The sequence below is a fragment of the Salvelinus namaycush genome, chromosome 23 (genome assembly GCF_016432855.1).
Source record: "Salvelinus namaycush isolate Seneca chromosome 23, SaNama_1.0, whole genome shotgun sequence".
Classification (NCBI taxonomy): domain Eukaryota; kingdom Metazoa; phylum Chordata; class Actinopteri; order Salmoniformes; family Salmonidae; genus Salvelinus; species Salvelinus namaycush.
This window is the reverse complement of record NC_052329.1, coordinates 9,507,415-9,527,367: the sequence shown is the minus strand read 5'-3', so window position 1 is coordinate 9,527,367 and position 19,953 is coordinate 9,507,415. Positions and strand designations below refer to the sequence as shown.

General features: G+C 41.4%; 1 protein-coding gene across 1 annotated transcript; it reads right to left on the bottom strand.

The window, feature by feature from the left end:
• Positions 1–2,871: 2,871 nt before the first annotated feature.
• Positions 2,872–17,682, bottom strand: LOC120018061 (T-lymphocyte activation antigen CD80-like). The gene is made up of 8 exons (XM_038961023.1): positions 17,369–17,682; positions 15,078–15,109; positions 14,466–14,509; positions 13,267–13,578; positions 12,439–12,717; positions 7,362–7,499; positions 4,175–4,202; positions 2,872–3,990 (listed from the first exon to the last, which is right to left on the bottom strand). Exons 1-8 carry the CDS (start codon positions 17,369–17,371, stop codon positions 3,954–3,956), a joined length of 873 nt encoding a protein of 290 aa, XP_038816951.1. The 5' UTR covers positions 17,372–17,682; the 3' UTR covers positions 2,872–3,953.
• Positions 17,683–19,953: the final 2,271 nt, after the last annotated feature.

Below are 19,953 nucleotides of genomic sequence, written 5' to 3'. Positions count from 1 at the left end.
GACAGCAAATTTCATTTTACAAAAAGAAAATGACTGAGCTGTCTCTGCCTGACTGGCTCCCCTCTTCCTTTGGGATTCTTTGCCTCTGACCCTGTTACGGGAGTCACTGGCTTACTTTCCTGTCTCTTCTATAGATGTTATATCCTTGTATTGCTACTGCTGTATCATCAAATGAATTATCTAAGTGAGTCTCAGAAATGGCTAATATATGAATGTATCTGATTTGAGCAAGTTACTAATTTAATTAACCTTATTTCTAAGGCTACGTATATTAATATGGCCTATTTTCAGCCCTTTCCTGGGTAGCTTATCAGAGATAGACATAATATGGAAAAGAGCAAACAAAGAAAAATTAAAAATATTCATTAAAACTTTTCAAAAGAACAAACTTTCCAAAACAACAAACCAAGCCCTCCCTCGTTCCGCATTCAACAGGAAATGGCGTGATATTAGCGTCACAAAGGCAGGTCTAATGATTCTGAAGTGGAATAATCTTATTAGGCTGTTGTATGGTATCGGCCACAGCAGACTGGAGCAGAGGTTGCCTCTATCTAAACGAAAACAGACAGTAAGCTGTGCCAGCTCAGTGGTCTGTAGATGTGTGTAAAATGGAAGGATTTTTCAAGGGTTCCACCATCATTACATCAGCTTCCTTCTGACTCCTCTAACTACTCCTGTATGTCTGCAGAAGCAGGTCAAACTGGTTAATTTACTCGTGTTTATGGTTAAACTCAGAGAAACATGGTGTGTGTCTACCAGGAGGATGAGTGGAGGCACTCTGTCTCTATTTATTTTGTTCTGGTTAGACCAGGGAGGGGGGGAGAGGAAGGGCAGGCAGGCGGGAGGGACGGAGGGAGAGGAAGGGCAGGCAGGTGGGAGGGAGGGAGAGGAAGGAGAGAGGGAGGGCAGGAGGGAGGGAGTTACATTCCTGAAGTCTAAGCAGGTTGGCGTAATTGTGCTGTTTAATGTAAACATGGTAGGGACAGACTGGCACAATGATTCAAGGGAGAGATGGAGAAGTAGGGTAGAGATGAGGAAGAGGAGTGAAGGGGGTGGGAGAGAGAGAGAGAAAAAGAGTTATAGAGATGTGGTTTCTCCCTACTGTGTGAGTTGGCTCTGGTCTCAAGGTTTGTGTAAACAATAAGTGGTGTCAGAGTATCCAGACCAGACTGCTCTCTTGTCCCAATACACATGGAAACTATATCTGCTGATTGGAGGCAGTATATTTTCTGTTCTCTTCTCTTCTCTTTCCTCTCCTCTCCCATCTTCCCCATCTCTTAAATCCTCTCAGAGGCAATCAAGCAAGCTGATTGCAGTAGAGACAAAGGTGGAAGAAATGGCATTGAACAACACAGTGGATCTACACATACAGTAAAACGTCCTTAGCATGGATAAGACTGGTTGCTTGGTGATAGCGGATTTACCAATAATAATGGTATCTTCAGTCAGTAGAGTGGCTCAGCATAAATATGTGGTGAGACTGATATCTGCTGGTGAACACTGATACTGCAATTTGGTGTTGGGGAGTTATACCAATAACAAGGGTTGGGAGTAACTGATTACATGTAATCTGATTACAGAAAACAAAAGGTAATCAGATACTTTACCAGCAAATCTATTGTGTAATCAGATTAGAAACTTTTGAAAAACTAGATTACTTTTAAATTCAGAAAGGATGTTTGCGAAAAAATACATTGTGTTCTCGATGACATTCAATTCAGCATTGAAAAGTGGCGCAGTGTAAGTTTGTTCCACCTGATCGAGTCTGACCGTAAGTCAGAGACCCCTATGATGACATACCAAATGCGTTTGATGGATCCTTTTTGCCTTCTTCTATTGGAAGAGTGTCAAACTCATTCCGTGCAGGACCTAGTGTTACGCGGAGTGGAACAGGGGAACCCAAGAGCAGACTCAGACGAGGAGATTGGGATGAAGTAACCAAGGTATTTATTAACACACAGGGGGAAGGTGGAGTGCAGGCCAGGTGAAGCTTGGGCGGGTTGCAGGAAACCAGGTGCGGAGGCTGAGAGGGGTTGGAACAGGGTAAGCAGGTCCGGAGGGGGAATCCAAGGGAGCAGTAGAGTGGGGAATCCAGGACAGAGAAGCAGGATGACGTGACGTGGGACTGGAACCAGAGTCAGATCAGGCAGAATTGTAGCGGAGAGGAAACCAGCATCAGGCAAGGGAAAACAGGCACAACAGGAACAAACAGCTAGAAACAGACTGACTGAGCAGAGATTACGATCTGACAGCGTGGAAGTGGCAGGGCTGAGTATGTGTAGAGGTCTTGATTATGGAACAGGTTGCAGTTGGTGGGGATCTGCTCTGACTCCAGGACACCTGTCTCTGCCCACACACACACACATACACACACACACACACACACACACACACACACACACACACACACACACACACACACACACACACACACACACACACACACACACACACACACACACACACACACACACACAGAGACGGAGAGAGCACTGGGGGAGTGGAGGCAGGTCAATGAGACTCAGGATGAGCAGTAGAGGGTGTGGCAGGAGCAGATGTAACACATAGTGTCTGCAGGTTTTAGTTTTTTCCCCCCTTTTAATAAAGACTTAGACAACCAGGTGTGGGGTTCCTTACTAATTAGTGACCTTAATTCATCAATCAAGTACTGTACAAGGGAGGAGCAAAAACCCACAGACACTCTGCCCTCTGTGGAATGAGTTTTACACCTGTGTTCTAATGCCTCTTAAGGGGAAAGTAATCCAAATGTGACTGAAAGTAATCAGATTACGTTACTGAGTTTGGGCAATCCAAAAGTTATGTAACTCATTTAGAAAATTGAAATGATTTAGAAAATTCAACAAATTTTGTCAACAGCTTTGTCACTTTAATTATATCAAAGCAGAGAAAATAGAAAATGCACTAGTATAAATTCGAAAAAACATAATTTAACACAAATAACTTATTCATAACTTATCAAAAATAGGATACAAATATTATGTAGCCTTCAAGATTATTTTACATGAGAACAACATAATATGTCATAAATATGTAGCATACATATCAAAGATTCACCCATTTTTTTTAAATCCTGAAATAATCAGTAAGTATTTTTTTATTCATCATTCATCTTTTGCTGTCTCACTGAACAACCAGCACATGTTATGTAGTTCCTTAAAACCAGTTCATACTGGCAGTAACATGTGGGATGGACTCAGTCTTACTGGTAGATGCAGGTATAGGAACTGGAATATAAGTTTGTCTCCTGACGAACACATTCACTTCCCCCGTTCATCAGCTCAAATGTACTTCATAAAGCCCTTTTTACATTAGCAAAAACAGCAAGCAATACAGACGCAGATAATGAAAAACTCCCTAGAAGGCAGGAACCTAGGAAAAACCTAGAGAGGAACCAGGCCCCAAGTCGTGGCCATGTCTGTACTGCGTAAACTGTGGTTAATACACAGATAGCTTCACAGTTACACAGTTTACAATTGCACATGAGTCAGTTGAATACAGTCAACCCCTGATAAGTGCACACTCTGTTTAAGTGCAGTGCAGGTTATTAGTCCTAATCCACATGTATGTTGACTAACACATTTCCCTGGATAACTCCAGGCCTTACAATAGTGCACACATTGAGGACAGTCATTGCATGTCTAGTTCTTCATTGGAACTCAGTCATTTGAACATACTGGTTAAATATTTATACAACTCCCAGTCTTCCTCAACATCATGAAAACACCTCTCATGTCCAGCCTGTCCTCCAGCGTGGAGAGGAAAGTTAACCTCATTTTCAACAACACCAAGTCCAGGCAATATTTAGATCACCTCAGTGACCTTCTCCTGGTCCCATCAGAAGGCAGCACTTCAGATTTATTGATATCATATCAATAAAATAACCTTCCATATTCTGCGTTCCAAATGTGCAATGTTACAGACTCCAAGTTCCATTAAGAATCTAGGTTCCTACAGGTGAGCTGTACTCTTCTGTGAAGCAGGAAGAAAGAGAAGAGAGGAATGAAAAAAGAGAGGAATGAAAAGGTAGATTTTAACAAAACAAACATTTTGAACTGTTTGGCCAGGTCAGCTGCAGAGGTTATATAAACCAAAGTCAACTTTTTGATCTTGTCTTTGTCTTCTGAGTTTGAGTGAAACAATGAAACATACTCACTCGGCTGGCCTTGCTGCTTCCTCCGCATCTGGAAACACAGGATGTATTTATACATGTTGCATTTTTGATATTACCTTTATTTTAACAGGGAATACATATTGACACCCAGGTCTCTTTTACATACGCACTCTGAATATACAACATAAATATACACATTATTCCTAAACTATATATATATATATATATATATATATATATATATATATATATATATATATATACACTACTGGTCAAAAGTTTTAGAACACCTACTCATTCAAGGGTTTTTCTTTATTTAAAAAAAAAAATGGCTACATTGTAGAATAATAGTGAAGACATCAAAACTATGAAATAACACTTACGGAATCATGTAGTAACAAAAGAGTGTTAAACAAATCAAAATGTATTTGAGACTTGAGATTCTTCAAATAGCCACCCTTTGCTTTGATAACAGGTTTGCACACTCTTCGCGTTCTCTCAACCGGCTTCATGAAGTAGTCGCCTGGAATGCATTTCAATTAACAGGTGCACCTTGTTAAATGTTAATTTGTGGATTTTTTTTCCTTCTTAATGCATTTGAGCCAATCAGTTGTGTTGTGACAAGGTAGGGGTGTTATACAGACGATAGCCATATTTGGTAAAATACCAAGTCTATATTTTGGCAACAACAGCTCAAATAAGCAAAGAGAAATGACAGTCCATCATTACTTCAAGACATGAAGGTCAGCCAACCTGGAAAATTTCAAGAACTTTTGAAAGTTTCTTCAAGTGCAGTCGCAAAAACCATCAACCGCTATGGTGAAACTGGCTCTCATCAGGACCACCACAGGAATGGAAGACCCAGAGTTACTTCTGCTGCAGAGGATAAGTTCTTTAGAGTTACCAGCCTCAGAAATTGCAGCCCAGATAAATGCTTCATAGAGTTCAAGTAACAGACACATCTCAACATCAACTGTTCAGAGGAGACTGCTTGAATCAGGCCTTCATGGTCGAATTGCTGCAAAGAAACCACTACTAAAGGACACCAATAAGAAGCAGAGACTTGCGTGGGCCAAGAAACACGAGCAATGGACATTAGACCGGTGGAAATCTGTCATTTGGTCTGATGAGTCCATATTTGCAATTTTTGGTTCCATCTGCTGTGTCTTTGTGAGATGCAGATTAGGTGAACGGATGATCTCTGCATGTGTGGTTCCCACCGTGAAGCATGGAGGAGGAAGTGTGATAGTGTGGGGGTGCTTTGCTGGTGACACAGTCTGTGATTTATGTAGAATTCAAGGCACACTTAACCAGCATGGCTACAACAGCATTCTAAGGCAATGCGTCAACCCAACTGGTTTGCGCTTAGTGGGACTATCATTTTGTTTTCAAATGGACAATGACCCAACACACCTCCAGGCTGTGTAAGGGCTATTTGACAAAGAAGGAGAGTGATGGAGTGCTGGATCAGATGACCTGGCCTCAACAATCACCTGACCTCAACCCAATTGAGATGGTTTGGGATGAGTTGGACCGCAGATTGAAGGAAAAGCATCCAACAAGTGCTCAGCATACATATGTGGGAACTCCTTCAAGACTGTTGGAAAAGCATTCCAGGTGAAGCTGGTTGAGAGAATGCCAAGAGTGTGCAAAGGGTGGCTACTTTTAAGAATCTAAAATCTAAAATATATTTTGATTTGTTTAACACTTTTTTGGGTACTACATGATTCCATATGTGTTATTTCATAGTTTTGATAGTAAAAATAAATAAAAGCCCTTGAATGAGTAGGTGTGTCCAAACTTTTGACTGGTACTGTATATATAAACACAGTCATGGGAAGCACAAATAAAACATCACAAATCACCCAGAAAAACAGTTAGATTCCTTCATAAATATGTCCCCAATCAAATACTTTAAGTTGCTCAAACTGTACCAGAACATCAAGATGAAATGTATTTTGAATTTTTTCCAGAAATACGATAATTAAAACTAAAAGCAGATTTACCTAGCTCGGTGGAGACCTTAGGAACCTCAAGAGTTAACCAATCCTGTGAGCGGATTAGGCATCTCAGGTATCTATACTCCAACAGCAAATTTAGATAAGACGGAAGTTTATGAAGTCAGGCCTTGTAATCAAAACGGAGTAATGTTGAGATCTACTGGTCTTTAGCGAAGTCCAGTCAACCTTTTGATACAGGATGCAGTGATGAGTATCAAAACTGCCACCTGTAACAAAACGAAGGGCACTATGGTAGATGGCATCCAAAGGTTTAAGAGTAGTAGCAGCTGTACTTTATCAAGAACAGATAAAAAGATAGACTGAATAATCTGCTTCCTACTGCTTAGAGAAAGGCACAATCTGTTTCTGTAGAAAAATATAACTTTAAATCTTCTCTTACAGCTCATCTATATGTTTTTTAAAGGTCAAATTCATATAAATAAAGTTCCCAATTCTTTATATGCTGCATTCCGTTCGGTTGGAGAACCATACTTTATTTTGTTTTGGGCGTATTAAGCACACGTTTTAAATCAGCAATGGATTCCTGCATAGCTCTAAAATCTGATTCTAGTTTTGATGCAGGCCGTCAGGTAAGTAGCATACATAATACTATCATGCGCATATATCCGTGTACATCTGCGGCGGCAGCGTAGCCTAGTGGTTAGAGCGTTGGACTAGTAACTGAAAGGTTGCAAGATCCCCGAGCTGGCAAGGTAAAAATCTGTTGTTCTGCCCCTGAACAAGGCAGTTAACCCATTGTTCCTAGGCTGTCTCTGAAAATAAGAATTTGTTCTAAACTGACTTGCCTTGTTAAATAGATGTAGTTTAACAGATTGACCAATGGTGTTTATGTAAATACTAAAGAGAACAGGTCCCAAAATCAACCGCTGTTGTACACCTTCAAGAAATTCAGACTTAACCCCATCAATCACGTTGGCCTGAGTTCTGTCACTAAGATAATCATGAAACCATGAACAGGCGTCAGAGCTCAGGCCTATTGAGGACAACTTATTCAATAAAATGGCAAGAACAACAGGTCCACAAACAAAGCAGCACATTTCATTTTAGTGTCTAAAGCACTGACAATATTATTAAAAACGAACGTGGTTGCTGACTACATTTCTCAGATAAAAAAGAGAAATGTGATGATGTATAGTAGGTATTTCTATTTTATCTGTCCCATTTCCAAGGGCCAATACTGTGTTTTTACACTATTGTAGGTGAGTTACCTTGATCAACTCTGGCTGTCCGAGCCTTCCTTTCCTTGAAGACAAACAGCCCAGCCAGCAGGAAACACAGCAGAGCAACAGCACCAGCCACAACGGCAGAGGTCACATACACATCAGGAGAGCCTGTCTGAGGCCAGCCTATAGTAGAAGAGAATAAAATGTTGCTTTTCATTTTAAATTGCTTGACATAAATTTATAAAGGTACACATTTCAAGGAAATCCACATCCAAAACTATATTTTGGTATTTGTTTCATTAGTCCATTGTTGACATAACTTGTGGACTTGTTTACATGCTGCTGTGCGGTTTGTTGCTAACGTTTCTTTGCTACCTGACAACTTTACGGTTTTTACTTTTCAATTACCGTTTTATATTTTTCCCTCGCTCTAATTTTTGATTCAAGTTTTTCACCCTCGACATGTTTCTACACGACCTCCACCAGCCGAAGCTAAGTAGTAACATTAACATTATGCCTTCTAATTGCAGTCGTTGTACTCATAATATACAGGAGAACTATCGCCTTATGGCGAGGATAGCCGTGCTGCAAGCCCAGCTTCAGACGCAATCATTAGGCAAGGGTAATATCAGTGTAGGAAAGGATGAAACAGCGTCTGTGCCACCAGTAAGTACAGATAGTAGTATAAATCCCCCCGCACAGTCCCCGCAGCCGGACAACTTTCTCATGGCTTCTGGAGGGAAATGCTGTAGGAATGCTCAACCGGTGTCGCTCATTCAGCCGACAGAGACTTTCAACCGGCAACGAGTCGGAGTCAGAGTCCGAGTCTTCTCTGGTCTCTCCTCCACCCGTTACGGGGTCTGAGACGCAGAAGCCTCCCACCATTAGCTCTGACAAATTGAACACCCTAGTCATTGGCGACTCCATTACCCGTAGTATTAGACTTAAAAATAATCATCCAGTGATCATACACTGTTTACCAGGGGGCAGGGCTACCGACGTTAAGGCTAATCTGAAGATGGTGCTGGCTAAAGCTAAAACTGGCGAGAGTAGAGAGTATAGGGATATTGTTATCCACGTCGGCACCAACAATGTTAGGATGAAACAGTCAGAGGTCACCAAGCGCAACAAAGCTTCAGCGTGTAAATCAGCTTGAAAGATGTGTCGGCATCGAGTAATTGTCTCTGGCCCCCTCCCAGTGAGTGATGAGTGATGAGCTTAACAGCAGAGTCTCACAACTCAATCGCTGGTTGAAATCAGTTTTCTGCCCCTCCCAAAAGATAGAATTTGTAGATAATTGGCCCTCTTTCTGGCCCAAGCCTGGCCTGCTGAGGAGTGACAGACTCCATCCTAGCTGGAGGGGTGTTCTCATCTTATCTATGAACATAGACAGGGCTCTAACTCCTCTAGCTCCACAATGAGATATTGTGCAGGCCAGGCAGCAGGCTGTTAGCCACCCTGCCAGCTTAGTGGAGTCTGCCACAGGCATAGTCAGTGTAGTCAGCTCAGCTATCCCCATTGAGACCGTGTCTGTGCCTCAATCTAGGTTGGGCAAAATTTAACAGGTGTTTGCCTTAACAATCTCACTGGAATAAAGACCTCCTCCATTCCTGTCATTTTTGAAAGAGATTGTGTTATCTCACATCTCAAAATAGGGCTACTTAATGTTAGATCTTTCACTTCCAAGGCAGTTGTAATCACTGATAATACTCTTGATGTGATTGGCCTGACTGAAACATGGCTTAAGCCTGATGAATTTACTGTGTTAAATGAGGCCTCTCCTCCTGGTTACACTAGTGACCATATCCCACAAAGGAGGAGGTGTTCCTAGCATTTCCGATAGCAAATTTCAATTTACAAAAAAAGAAATGACTACGTTTTCATCTTTTGAGCTTCTAGTCATGAAATCTACGCAGCCAACTCAATCACTTTTTATAGCTACTGTTTATACAGGCCTCCTGGGCCGTATACAGCGTTCCTCACTGAGTTCCCTGAATTCCTATCGGGACCTTGTAGTCATGGCAAATAATATTCACATTTTTGGTGACTTTAATTTTCACATGGAAAAGTTCACAGACCCACTCCAAAAGGCTTTTGGAGCCATCATCAACTCAGTGGGTTTTGTCCAACATTTCTCCAGACCTACTCACTCCCACAGTAATACTCTGGACCTAGTTTTGTCCCGTGGAATAAATATTTGGGATCTTAATGCTTTTCCTCGTAATCCTGGACTATTGGACCACCCTTTTATTACAACTGAGGAACTCATTTTAACGTTTCGTAATACCCTAGATGCAGTCGCACCCCTAAAATCAAATAACATTTTTCATAAGAAACTAGCTCCCTGGTATACAGAAAATACCTGAGCCCAGAAGCAAGCTTCCAGAAAATTGGAACGGAAATGGAGCTACACCAAACAGGAAGTCTTCCGACTAGTTTGGAAAGACAGTACTGTGCAGTATCAAAGAGCCCTCACTGCTGCTCGATCATCTTATTTTTCCAACTTAAGAACAAGAATAAGAACAATCCAAAAGAAAATATGTATACTGTCACCAAGCTAACTAAAAAGCAGCATTACCCAAGAGAGGATGGCTTTCACTTTAGCAGTGATCAATTCATGAACTTCTTTGACAAAAATATCATGATCATTAGAAAGCAAATTACAAAGTCCTCTTTAAATCTGCATATTTCTCCAAAGCTCAGTTGTTCTGAGTCTGCACAACACTGCCAGGACCTAGGATTAAGGGAGACACTCAAGTTTGTTAATATTATATCTCTTGACCCATTGATGAAAATTGTCTTGGCCTCTAAACCTTCAAGCTGCATATTGGACCCTATTCCAACTAAACTACTGAAAGAGCTGCTTCCTGTGCTTGGCCCACCTATGTTGAACTTAATAAACCGCTACCTATCCACCGGATGTGTACCAAACTCACTAAAAGGCAAATGTTTTACTTTCAAACGGACAAAACAGAGATGCCAGTTCTAGGTTCCAAGAAACAAAGAGATCTTCTGTTAGATCTGACAATTAATCTTGATGGTTGTACAGGCATCTCAAATAAAACTGTGAAGGACCTCAGTGTTACTCTGGACCCTGATCTCTCTTTTGACGAACAGATCAAGAATATTTCAAGGACCGCTTTTTTCCATCTTCGTAACATTGCAAAAATCAGAAACTTTCTGCCCAAAAATTATGCAGAAAAATGTATCCATGCTTTTGTCACTTCTAAATTAGACTACTGCAATGCTCTACTTTCCGGCTATCCGGATAAAGCACCAAATAAACTTCAGTTAGTGCTAAATACGGCTGCTAGAATCCTGACTAGAACCAAAAAATGTGATCATATTACTCCAGTGCTAGCCTCTCTACACTGGCTTCCTGTTAAAGGTAGGGCTTATTCCAAGGTTTTACTGCTAACCTACAAAGCATTACATGGACTTGCTCCTACCTATCTCTCCAATTTGGTCCTGCCGTACATACCTACACGTACGCTACGGTCACAAGAAGCAGGCCTCCTTACTGTCCCTAGAATATAAGCAAACAGCTGGAGGCAGGACTTTCTCTTATAGAGCTCCATTTTTATGGAATGGTCTGCCTATCCATGTGAGAGATGCAGACTCCGTCTCGACCTTTAAGTCTTTATTGAATACTCATCTCTTCTGTAGGTTCGATGATTGAGTGTAGTCTGGCCCAGGGGTGTAAAGGTGAACGGAAAGGCACTGGAGCGACGAACTGCCAAAGCTGTCTCTGCCTGGCTGGTTCCTCTCTCTCCACTGGGATTCTCTGTCTCTAACCCTATTACGGGGGCTGAGTCACTGACTTACTGGTGCTCTTCCATGCTGTCCCTGGGAGGGGTGCGTCACTTGAGTACGTTGAGTCACTGCCGTGATCTTCCTGTCCGGGTTGGCACCGTGGAGGAAATCTTCGTGGGCTATACTTGGCCTTGTCTCAGGGTAATAGGTTGGTGGTTGAAAATATCCCTCTAGTGGTGTGGGGGCTGTGCTTTGGCAAAGTGAGTGGGGTTATATCCTGCCTGTTTGGCCCTGTCCAGGGATATCGTCGGACAGGGCCACAGTGTCTCCCGACCCCTCCTGTCTCAGCCTCCAGTATTTATGCTGTAATAGTTTATGTGTCGGCGGGCTAGGATCAGTCTGTTATATCTGGATTGTTTCTTCTGTCTTATCCGGTGTCCTGTGTTAATTTAAGTATGCTCCCTCTAATTCTCTCTCTCCCTTTTTCTCTCTTTCTCTTTCTCCTCCTCTCTCTCTTTCTCGCTCTCTTTCTCTCTCTCTTTTCTGTCTGGACCTGAGCCATAGGACCATGACTCAGGACTACCTGGCTTGATGACTCCTTGCTGTCCCCAGTCCACCTGGTCATGCTGCTGCTCCAGTTTCAACTGTTCTGCCTGCGGTTATGGAAAACAGCAGGTCTGGGACAAGGTAGCACTTCCAGTGAACAGGTCAGGGCTATTCACTGGACGTGCTACCTTGTCCCGGACCTGTTGTTTTGGACTCCCTCTCTGCCACACCTGCTGTCTCTAATTCTGAATGATCGGCTATGAAAAGCCAACTGACATTTACTCCTGAGGTGCTGACCTGTTGCACCCTCCACAACCACTGTGATTATTATTACCTGACCCTGATGGTCATCTATGAACGTTTGAACATCTTGGCCATGTTCTGTTATAATCTCCACCCGGCACAGCCAGAAGAGGACTGGCCACCCCTCATAGCCTGGTTCCTCTCTAGGTTTATTCCTATGTTCCGGCCTTTCTAGGGAGTTTTTCGTAGCCACCATGCTTCTACATCTGCATTGCTTGCTGTTTGGGGTTTTAGGCTGGGTTTCTGTACAGCACTTTGTGACATCGGCTGATGTAAAAAGGGCTTTATAAATACATTTGATTGACATACTGTAGTCCCAAAATGTTTTGCTTGTCGGCAATCAAGTTTCCAAGTTATGTAACTTTCAAAACACAGAAGTCATCCCCATATGATGCATTTTGCATCGTACATTATATGATGCAAAATGCATCATAACGGGATGACTTCTGTATTTGAGATATTTTTTGTGGAGTTTTCCTTTAAGGACAAAGTGATATAGACACACTGTCTCAGTACTCACAGACAGTGTGTTCCTGTGAGAGGGCACCCCTTACAGCACAGCTGAGGTTCAGCCGGAGTCCGGAGGAGCAGTTGACGGATATGGAACTGAAGACAGAGAACAGCATAGAGGCCGAGTCTCTCACTTCACTGCTGTTCACTACTCTCCATTGGCTCTGGTTCAGAGGAGGGTTTAGGCTCCACTCAATGTCCCTAAGAGGGTAACCACTGTCGGAGGAACACGTCACCAAGCAACTGACGTTGTCACAGGCCACCGTTACAATGGGGATGCTGTAGTTGGCTGTAGAGGGGGAGAGATATAGAGATAAAGAGGGAGGAGAGTGGAAAGAAAAGAGAAAATGCTGTTATGGACCAATAGGAAGGGATTTTATGTTATCTTAATTTTACTTCCTGAAAACACAAAGGGCAAAGAAACACACTCTCTCTCTCTCAGAGTTGAGAGACAGCCTGTCTAAGTGATAGCCAAAACAGCACGTTCTCTCTCTCTCAGAGCTGAGAGACAGTCTGTCTAGGTGATAACCAAAACAGCACGTTCTCTCTCTCTCAGAGTTGAGAGACAGCCTGTCTAAGTGATAGCCAAAACAGCACGTTCTCTCTCTCTCAGAGCTGAGAGACAGTCTGTCTAAGTGATAACCAATTTACAGCTTTCTTTTTGTATTTTATTTTTAGTGAATGTATCTATGGTTTGGGCTATTACAAGCACACATCTGACAGCAAAAAATAATGTTCTCTTTCATCCAGAAAGCCATGTTTCACATGTGGGAGAATAAAATAGAAAAATGAATTAAACACAAACACGGAAAGAGAGTTTGAACTGAGGTAAGGTTACCTGTCACATTGAGCTGTATGTTCTCCTGCTTCTTCTTGTTTTGGTATTGAATGTGACACTCGTACAGCCCCTCATCTGACGGCAATAAACTCGACAGCGTCATTGTTAGCTGTTTGGGGTCTACTTTCGTACGGTAAGTGTACTCCTTAGGGTCTAAGAGCTTATTCATATGGTAGCCATTAATGAACTGGGAATTATTTCCATTGGAACCAGGTCTCTGTACGTACATGAAGACCAGATGGTTCTCACAGAGGTCTGAGGTACAGGGGATAGTCACATTCCCGCCCACCTCTCCTATCACCATGGTGACATCTGAGAGAGAGGGAGAGAGGTCACGGGAGGGATATGCCAGAGAGTTAGGTTGTGGGGTTGTGTGGGTGTGAGGGTAGACATTAGGCAGGGTCTTTTTTGGTGACTTCTCTATTTTAGTTTTCACTTCCCAATCTAGCTGCCACTTTTGCCCTTTCTCTCATCTGTCTGGTAGATTCCCTTCTACTGAATAGAATACATCATGGTTCAGATACTCTTACTACAAATCAAATCTCACAGAGACAACATACACAAATACACACATACACTGAGTGTACAAAACATTAAGGACACCTTCCTAATATTGAGTTGCCATCAGAACAGCCTCAATTCGTCGGGGCATGAACTCTACAAGGTGTCGAAAGCGTTCCACAGAGATGCTGGCCCATGTTAACTCCAATGCTTCCCACAGTTGTCTGGTAGGCTGGATGTCCTTTGGGTGGTGGACCATTCTTGATACACACTGGAAATTGTTGAGCACGAAAATCCCAGGAGCGTTGCAGTTCTTGACAAAAACTGGCACCTACTACCATACCACCGTTCAAAGGCACTTAAATATGTTGTCTTCCCCATTCACACTCTGAATGTCACACATACACAATCCATAAAAATCCTTCTTTAATCTTTCTCCTCCCCTTCATCTACACTGATTGAAGTGGATTTAACAAGTGACATCAATAAGGGACATAGGTTTCACCCGGATTCACCTGGTCAGTCTATGTCATGGAAAGAACAGGTGTTCCTAATGTTTTGTGCACTCAGTGTACATGTAGACACACACAAACTCAGCCACACATCTTCAACAGTAAAGGTCTGAAAAGATAAAGTCATGGCAGGTAATGGCTTGTTTGTTATGATGTCATGTTCATGTCACTTGGCTCACCACTTACCTTTACTTTGAAGAAATGGCAGCGATACCAGGAAGAGGACACACCTGTTGGAAACCGTAACAATAGTACAATCAGCCGAGTACTGTTAGGTGAGGTCACTGTCAGTATTACAGTAGCATTCCTATCGTATAATTACATATTAGTCATTTAATAGGATATTTCTTATACTTATTTCCTATTAACATAAATATTACTGTCCTTTAATTACTGCCACAATATCCTCTAAGTATGAGACTCCAGCTTTCAGGAAGGTATACTGTACCTGGAAAGTTTTAGCACTCAGAAAACAGAAATTATATCCATTTAATTGGAGACCCACAGCAGCATGCTGTCTATCAAATACCATCACCACACACACACACACACACACACACACACACACACACACACACACACACACACACACACACACACACACACACACACACACACACACACACCAATGTAAACAAAGGTGTGAAGAATCGTGACTCTAGATAGTGGATAGCAATACAGGTGTATGTAAATCAAATTCTTTGCAAATAACCAAGATTTAGAGATATAAATATAGCTCAGGCACAATCCCGCCATATTAATAACGATCGCACAGTATAATAAGTGAGCACACCTTACCGAAGTAGCCATCGCACAAACATCCCATAGACCTGTAGAAAACACACACACACACACACACACACACACACACACACACACACACACACACACACACACACACACACACACACACACACACACACACACACACACACACACACACACACACACACACACATTAGATCAAACAGTAGCACTCACAGCCAATGATCAGATATCATACGATCAGATTTATATCATGATGAACACGATCATAAATGACGCAGAATTTGCTTATTAATCCTCAGCTAATATAGTGATATAAAAATAAAGTTATTAAGAAAAATCTTCATTCTATATTTATCATAAAAACAAAATGAATGGGCATTGGGGGAAATTCTGTCTCCGTGGTTACTTTGTTTTCTAATATTCAGTCAAGAACACCCTAAAGGAAATCCCAAAACAAGGGAGTTACTTCAGGAAACATATTGCTCTCTTTGGGCTGCAAGTACAGTAGGCAATAAGCACATAATGCTACTGTGTGGGTAGGCCTATGCTCAGAGCCCACTTTTTCTAAAGTGATCTATCTTTCAGCTATGGGATAGGATTAAATGCATACAAATAGAATGATAGAACGGGTTGGTGCTGTACTAGTGCCTCAAGATAGTTGTGGTTATGGTTAATGATTCATCTCAGGGATAGGTGGTTAAGGATAGATGTCTAGAGTTGTGGGTTTGACTGGTTTAGTGTCAATCTAAAGACAATCAGTCAAACACTTCCATTACACAGTTGTGTGTCTTTAACACATTCTCTTGGAAGTAAAGATTTTATTATGCGTTAAGTACTTGCGAATAAAGACATACAACTATTGCATCGATGGAATATGACAGGCCAGAGGAGGGATATGTGTGGGGACAGACTGAGGGAACTACGTAGCTTGTCAGATAAGTTTCTAATTAATAAGCCAAGGGGAATCTCCAGAAGTATAGAGCCCCATTGTTATGGTATCAGCTTGTAGGATGAGTTTCATTAATACAGGGGACTGTATCATCAATAGCACAACTGTGTAAAATACAAGTGCAGTAAACTAAATATATTGCTAGGTGGGTTCGAGCCCTGCATGCTGATTGGCTGAAAGCCGTGGTTTTTCACGGTATGACAATACATGTATTTTTACTGCTCTAATTACACTGATATCCAGTTGATAACAGCAATAAGTCACCTCGGGGGTTTGTGGTAGATGGCCAGTATACCACAGCTAAGGGCTGTATCCAGGCACTCCGTGTTGCGTTGTGCTTAAGAACAGCCCTTGGCCGTGGTAGATTGACGCATAACATACGCATGCACGTGTTTACATTAATGGTCCACTGAACATGTTGCAGACAGTAGTCTCACACCTATAGCCATTCTGACACAGCTCCTTTTATTATGTTGCAGTAAGAGTGAGTCAGGAAGGAGTGGTTCTATAAATGTGCTGACGGGAAGTTCATATTCAGTGTTACTCATATCGCAGTCAACAGAAACTGAAATCCATGGACTTATTATCAAAAGTCGCATTTTTATTTAACTAGGCAAATCAGGTAAAAACAAATTATTATTTACAATGATGGCCCACCCTGGCCAAACCCGGACAACGTTGGACCAATTGTGCGCCGCCCTATGGGACTCCTGATCACGGCCGAATCTGATACAGCCTTTATCAAAACACAAGAGATTAGAACTTGAGAGCAATCTGACCATATCTAGTGGAACCCACTGTGTGTAAATGTTTGACTTATCTACGTGATTGACAATGTTTGCAAATAAGCAATTGATAAAAATGTATAATGCACTGTCCATGCAACAATATTATTTTTATTTAATCCACTTTGACAGAGATGATGATAAACGTTTATTTAAAATATATCATATGAAAATATGGCTGTGTTTACACAGGCAGCCCAATTGTGCTTTTGGCCAATCAGATCAGATCTTTTGCCAATACTTGTCATTTTCTGTGGGTCCTTAGTCTGTTATCTATATTTCTCCAGATACTACTATCAACCGAAGAGTATGATTCAAATCGATACAGCTATTGCTTAGGTTAATAACCCCAAAATGCCAACAGCCTCCATTCATTTAATGACATGATTTATACTCACAGTTGTCTGTTTCAGTAAGCAAAACTGAATACCATCTATTCTATTGCATTGTTTAGTTAAAATGTGTGTTGTATTCTCTAAGTAAGGCTACAACAACACTAGTACATCCACTACAAGCCAGTCTGGAAGAGCTGTACATATTTGTAACAGCTTATAAAGCCTATAATGGTAAAATAAAGGCATTCTTACCATGTCCAGGCTTTGCCTTTCTTAACAGCCGGAATTGAGTGTGAAGTCGGAGAGGTTGGTTTGTCAAGTGTTCTTAGCACACGCATGCAGTTCTTCATTGCAAAGCATGCTGGAGGGTGTGGTCAGGGGAAGTCGTTTCGCTTTTGTAGTTTAATAACCTTTACTACTATGGCAAAGTGAGTAATGTTATCAGGATATGGTCCCTCACCACAGCAGTGTTTGTTCGTAGTTGTGTGTGTGTGTGTGTGAGTCAATTATGTATATAAACCCCAGATGGCATTGGCCATTGAGAGGGTTTGAAGCCACCGGTTGGCCATATTTGCCCTCCCTAGTAGAAATAGTCATCCATATAAATGAATGGAATTCTACAGTATTTAAATTAAATGTTTCAAGGACAAAATAACTAGTATTTAAGTATGTTTTATTGTTGTAGTGGGGACAGTAACATTATTAATACAAAATGTATACTTTTTATGTTTAGCTTACATATAATTTAAAAGTATGAATTAAAGTGCCTGAAATCGAATACATGTCAAAAACGAATGTAGACATTAATAAATGACTTTCCATAGCTCCCATAACCTTTTTTTTTTTTTTTTTTTTTTTTTTTACAATTGAGGAGGAGTACCAAGATGGCTGCCTGGTGGCTTCAATACAGCACCCCGTCGGTCACCTAATGTTTATACACATCATTGTTGTGTGTGCTGAGGGGGTGGGGGTCAGTTAATGTTACAGACAATTGAAACTCTCACTTCCTTATAAGTATATGTCACCTAAACTCTACAGTTCTCCGAATACAGTAGTTAGAACTGCAATGGTTATTCGAGAACACAACAACATTAGTGAGAAATGGAACACTTGTATCCATGGTGTCCCTGATGAAGAGCGATTCAGAATGGAGAATGTTTTTTGAGCCAGTAGTGTTGCAGGGACACATGTATGCCCCTGGGAATGTCCTGGGGTTTCTTGGTTTCCTGTCCTGATGTCAAAGAGAAATACATGCGCGGCCTGAACATATCCTACTAATATATGGAAACACTCTTTTCACGCCACTTTGATACCGAAGTGACTTTTCAAGTCAAATCACATTTTATTGGTCACATACACGTGTTTAACAGATGTTATTGCGGGTATAGCAAAAGGCTTGTGCTTCTAGTTCCATCAGTGCAGCAATATCTAACAAGTAATATCTAACAATTTAACAACAAATTCCTAATACACACACATCTAAGTAAATTAATGGAATTAAGAATATATGAATATATGGATGAACAATGTCAGAGTGTCATAGACTAAGACACAGTAGATAGTATAGAATACAGTATATACATATGAGATGAGTAATGCAAGATATGTAAACATTATTGAAGTGGCTAGAGTTCCATTCATTAAAGTGGCCTATGATTTCAGGTCTGTGTATGTAGGCAGCAGCCTCTCTGTGCTAGTGATGACTACCGTAATTGCTGGACTATTAAGCGCACCTGAATATAAGCCATACCCACTGAATTTTTTACAAATATGTATTTTGTACATAAATAAACCGCACATGTCTATAAGCCGCAAGTGCCTACCGGTACATTGAAACAAATGAACTTTACACAGCCTTTAAACGAAACACGGCTTGTAACAAAAATAAATAGGCTTTTAAACGAAACACGGCTTGTAACAAAAATAAATAGGCTTTAACGAAACACGGCTTGTAACAAAAATAAAAAATAAATAGCAGTAAACAGTAGCCTACCAAGAAAGTCAAACTTCATTGCGGTGGCGATTGTTATGGCTTTCAGTCGGATCTGCACAGTTCCAACGTCTTATCATCGACTCATTAAGGCCAAGCTCCCGTGCAGCAGCTCTATTTCCTTTTCCAACAGCCAGATCGATCGCCTTCAACTTGAAAGCTGCATCATATGCATTTCTCCGTGTCTTTGCCATGATGAGGGTGACAAAATGACTACCGTAATCAGAATGATGGCAAGTTTGAGCGCGCTCGATTTACGTCACATTATGTGACGGTGCTCAGTTTTTTGGCGGCATGAATCTTGTGAAAAAATAAAAAATAAAAATAAATTAGCCGCGTCTGTCACGTTCCTGACCTGTTTTCTGTTATTTTTGTATGTGTCTAGTTGGTCAGGGCGTGAGTTGGGGTGGGCATTCTATGTTTTGTGTTTCTATGTTTAGGTCATTGGTAATTAGCCTTATATGGTTCTCAATCAGGGACAGGTGTTTGACGTTTCCTCTGATTGAGAACCATATAAAGGTAGGCTGTTCACACTGTTTGTTTGTGGGTGGTTGTCTTCTGTGTCTGTGTATGTTGCACCACACGGGACTGTTTCGGTTTGTTCGATTGTTTGTTTGTAGTCTGTTCCTGTTCGTGAGTTCTTCGTGTATTTATGTAAGTTCCATGTTCAGGTCTGTCTACGTCGTTTTGTTATTTTGTAGTTTGTTGAAGTGTTTTCGGTTTTCGTCTTTACTTTAATAAACTTCGTTATGTCAAATCATCACGCTGCGCTTTGGTCCAATCCCTACTCCTCCTCTTCGGAAGAAGAGGAGGAGGACAGCCGTTACAGCGTCATTGTATAAACCGC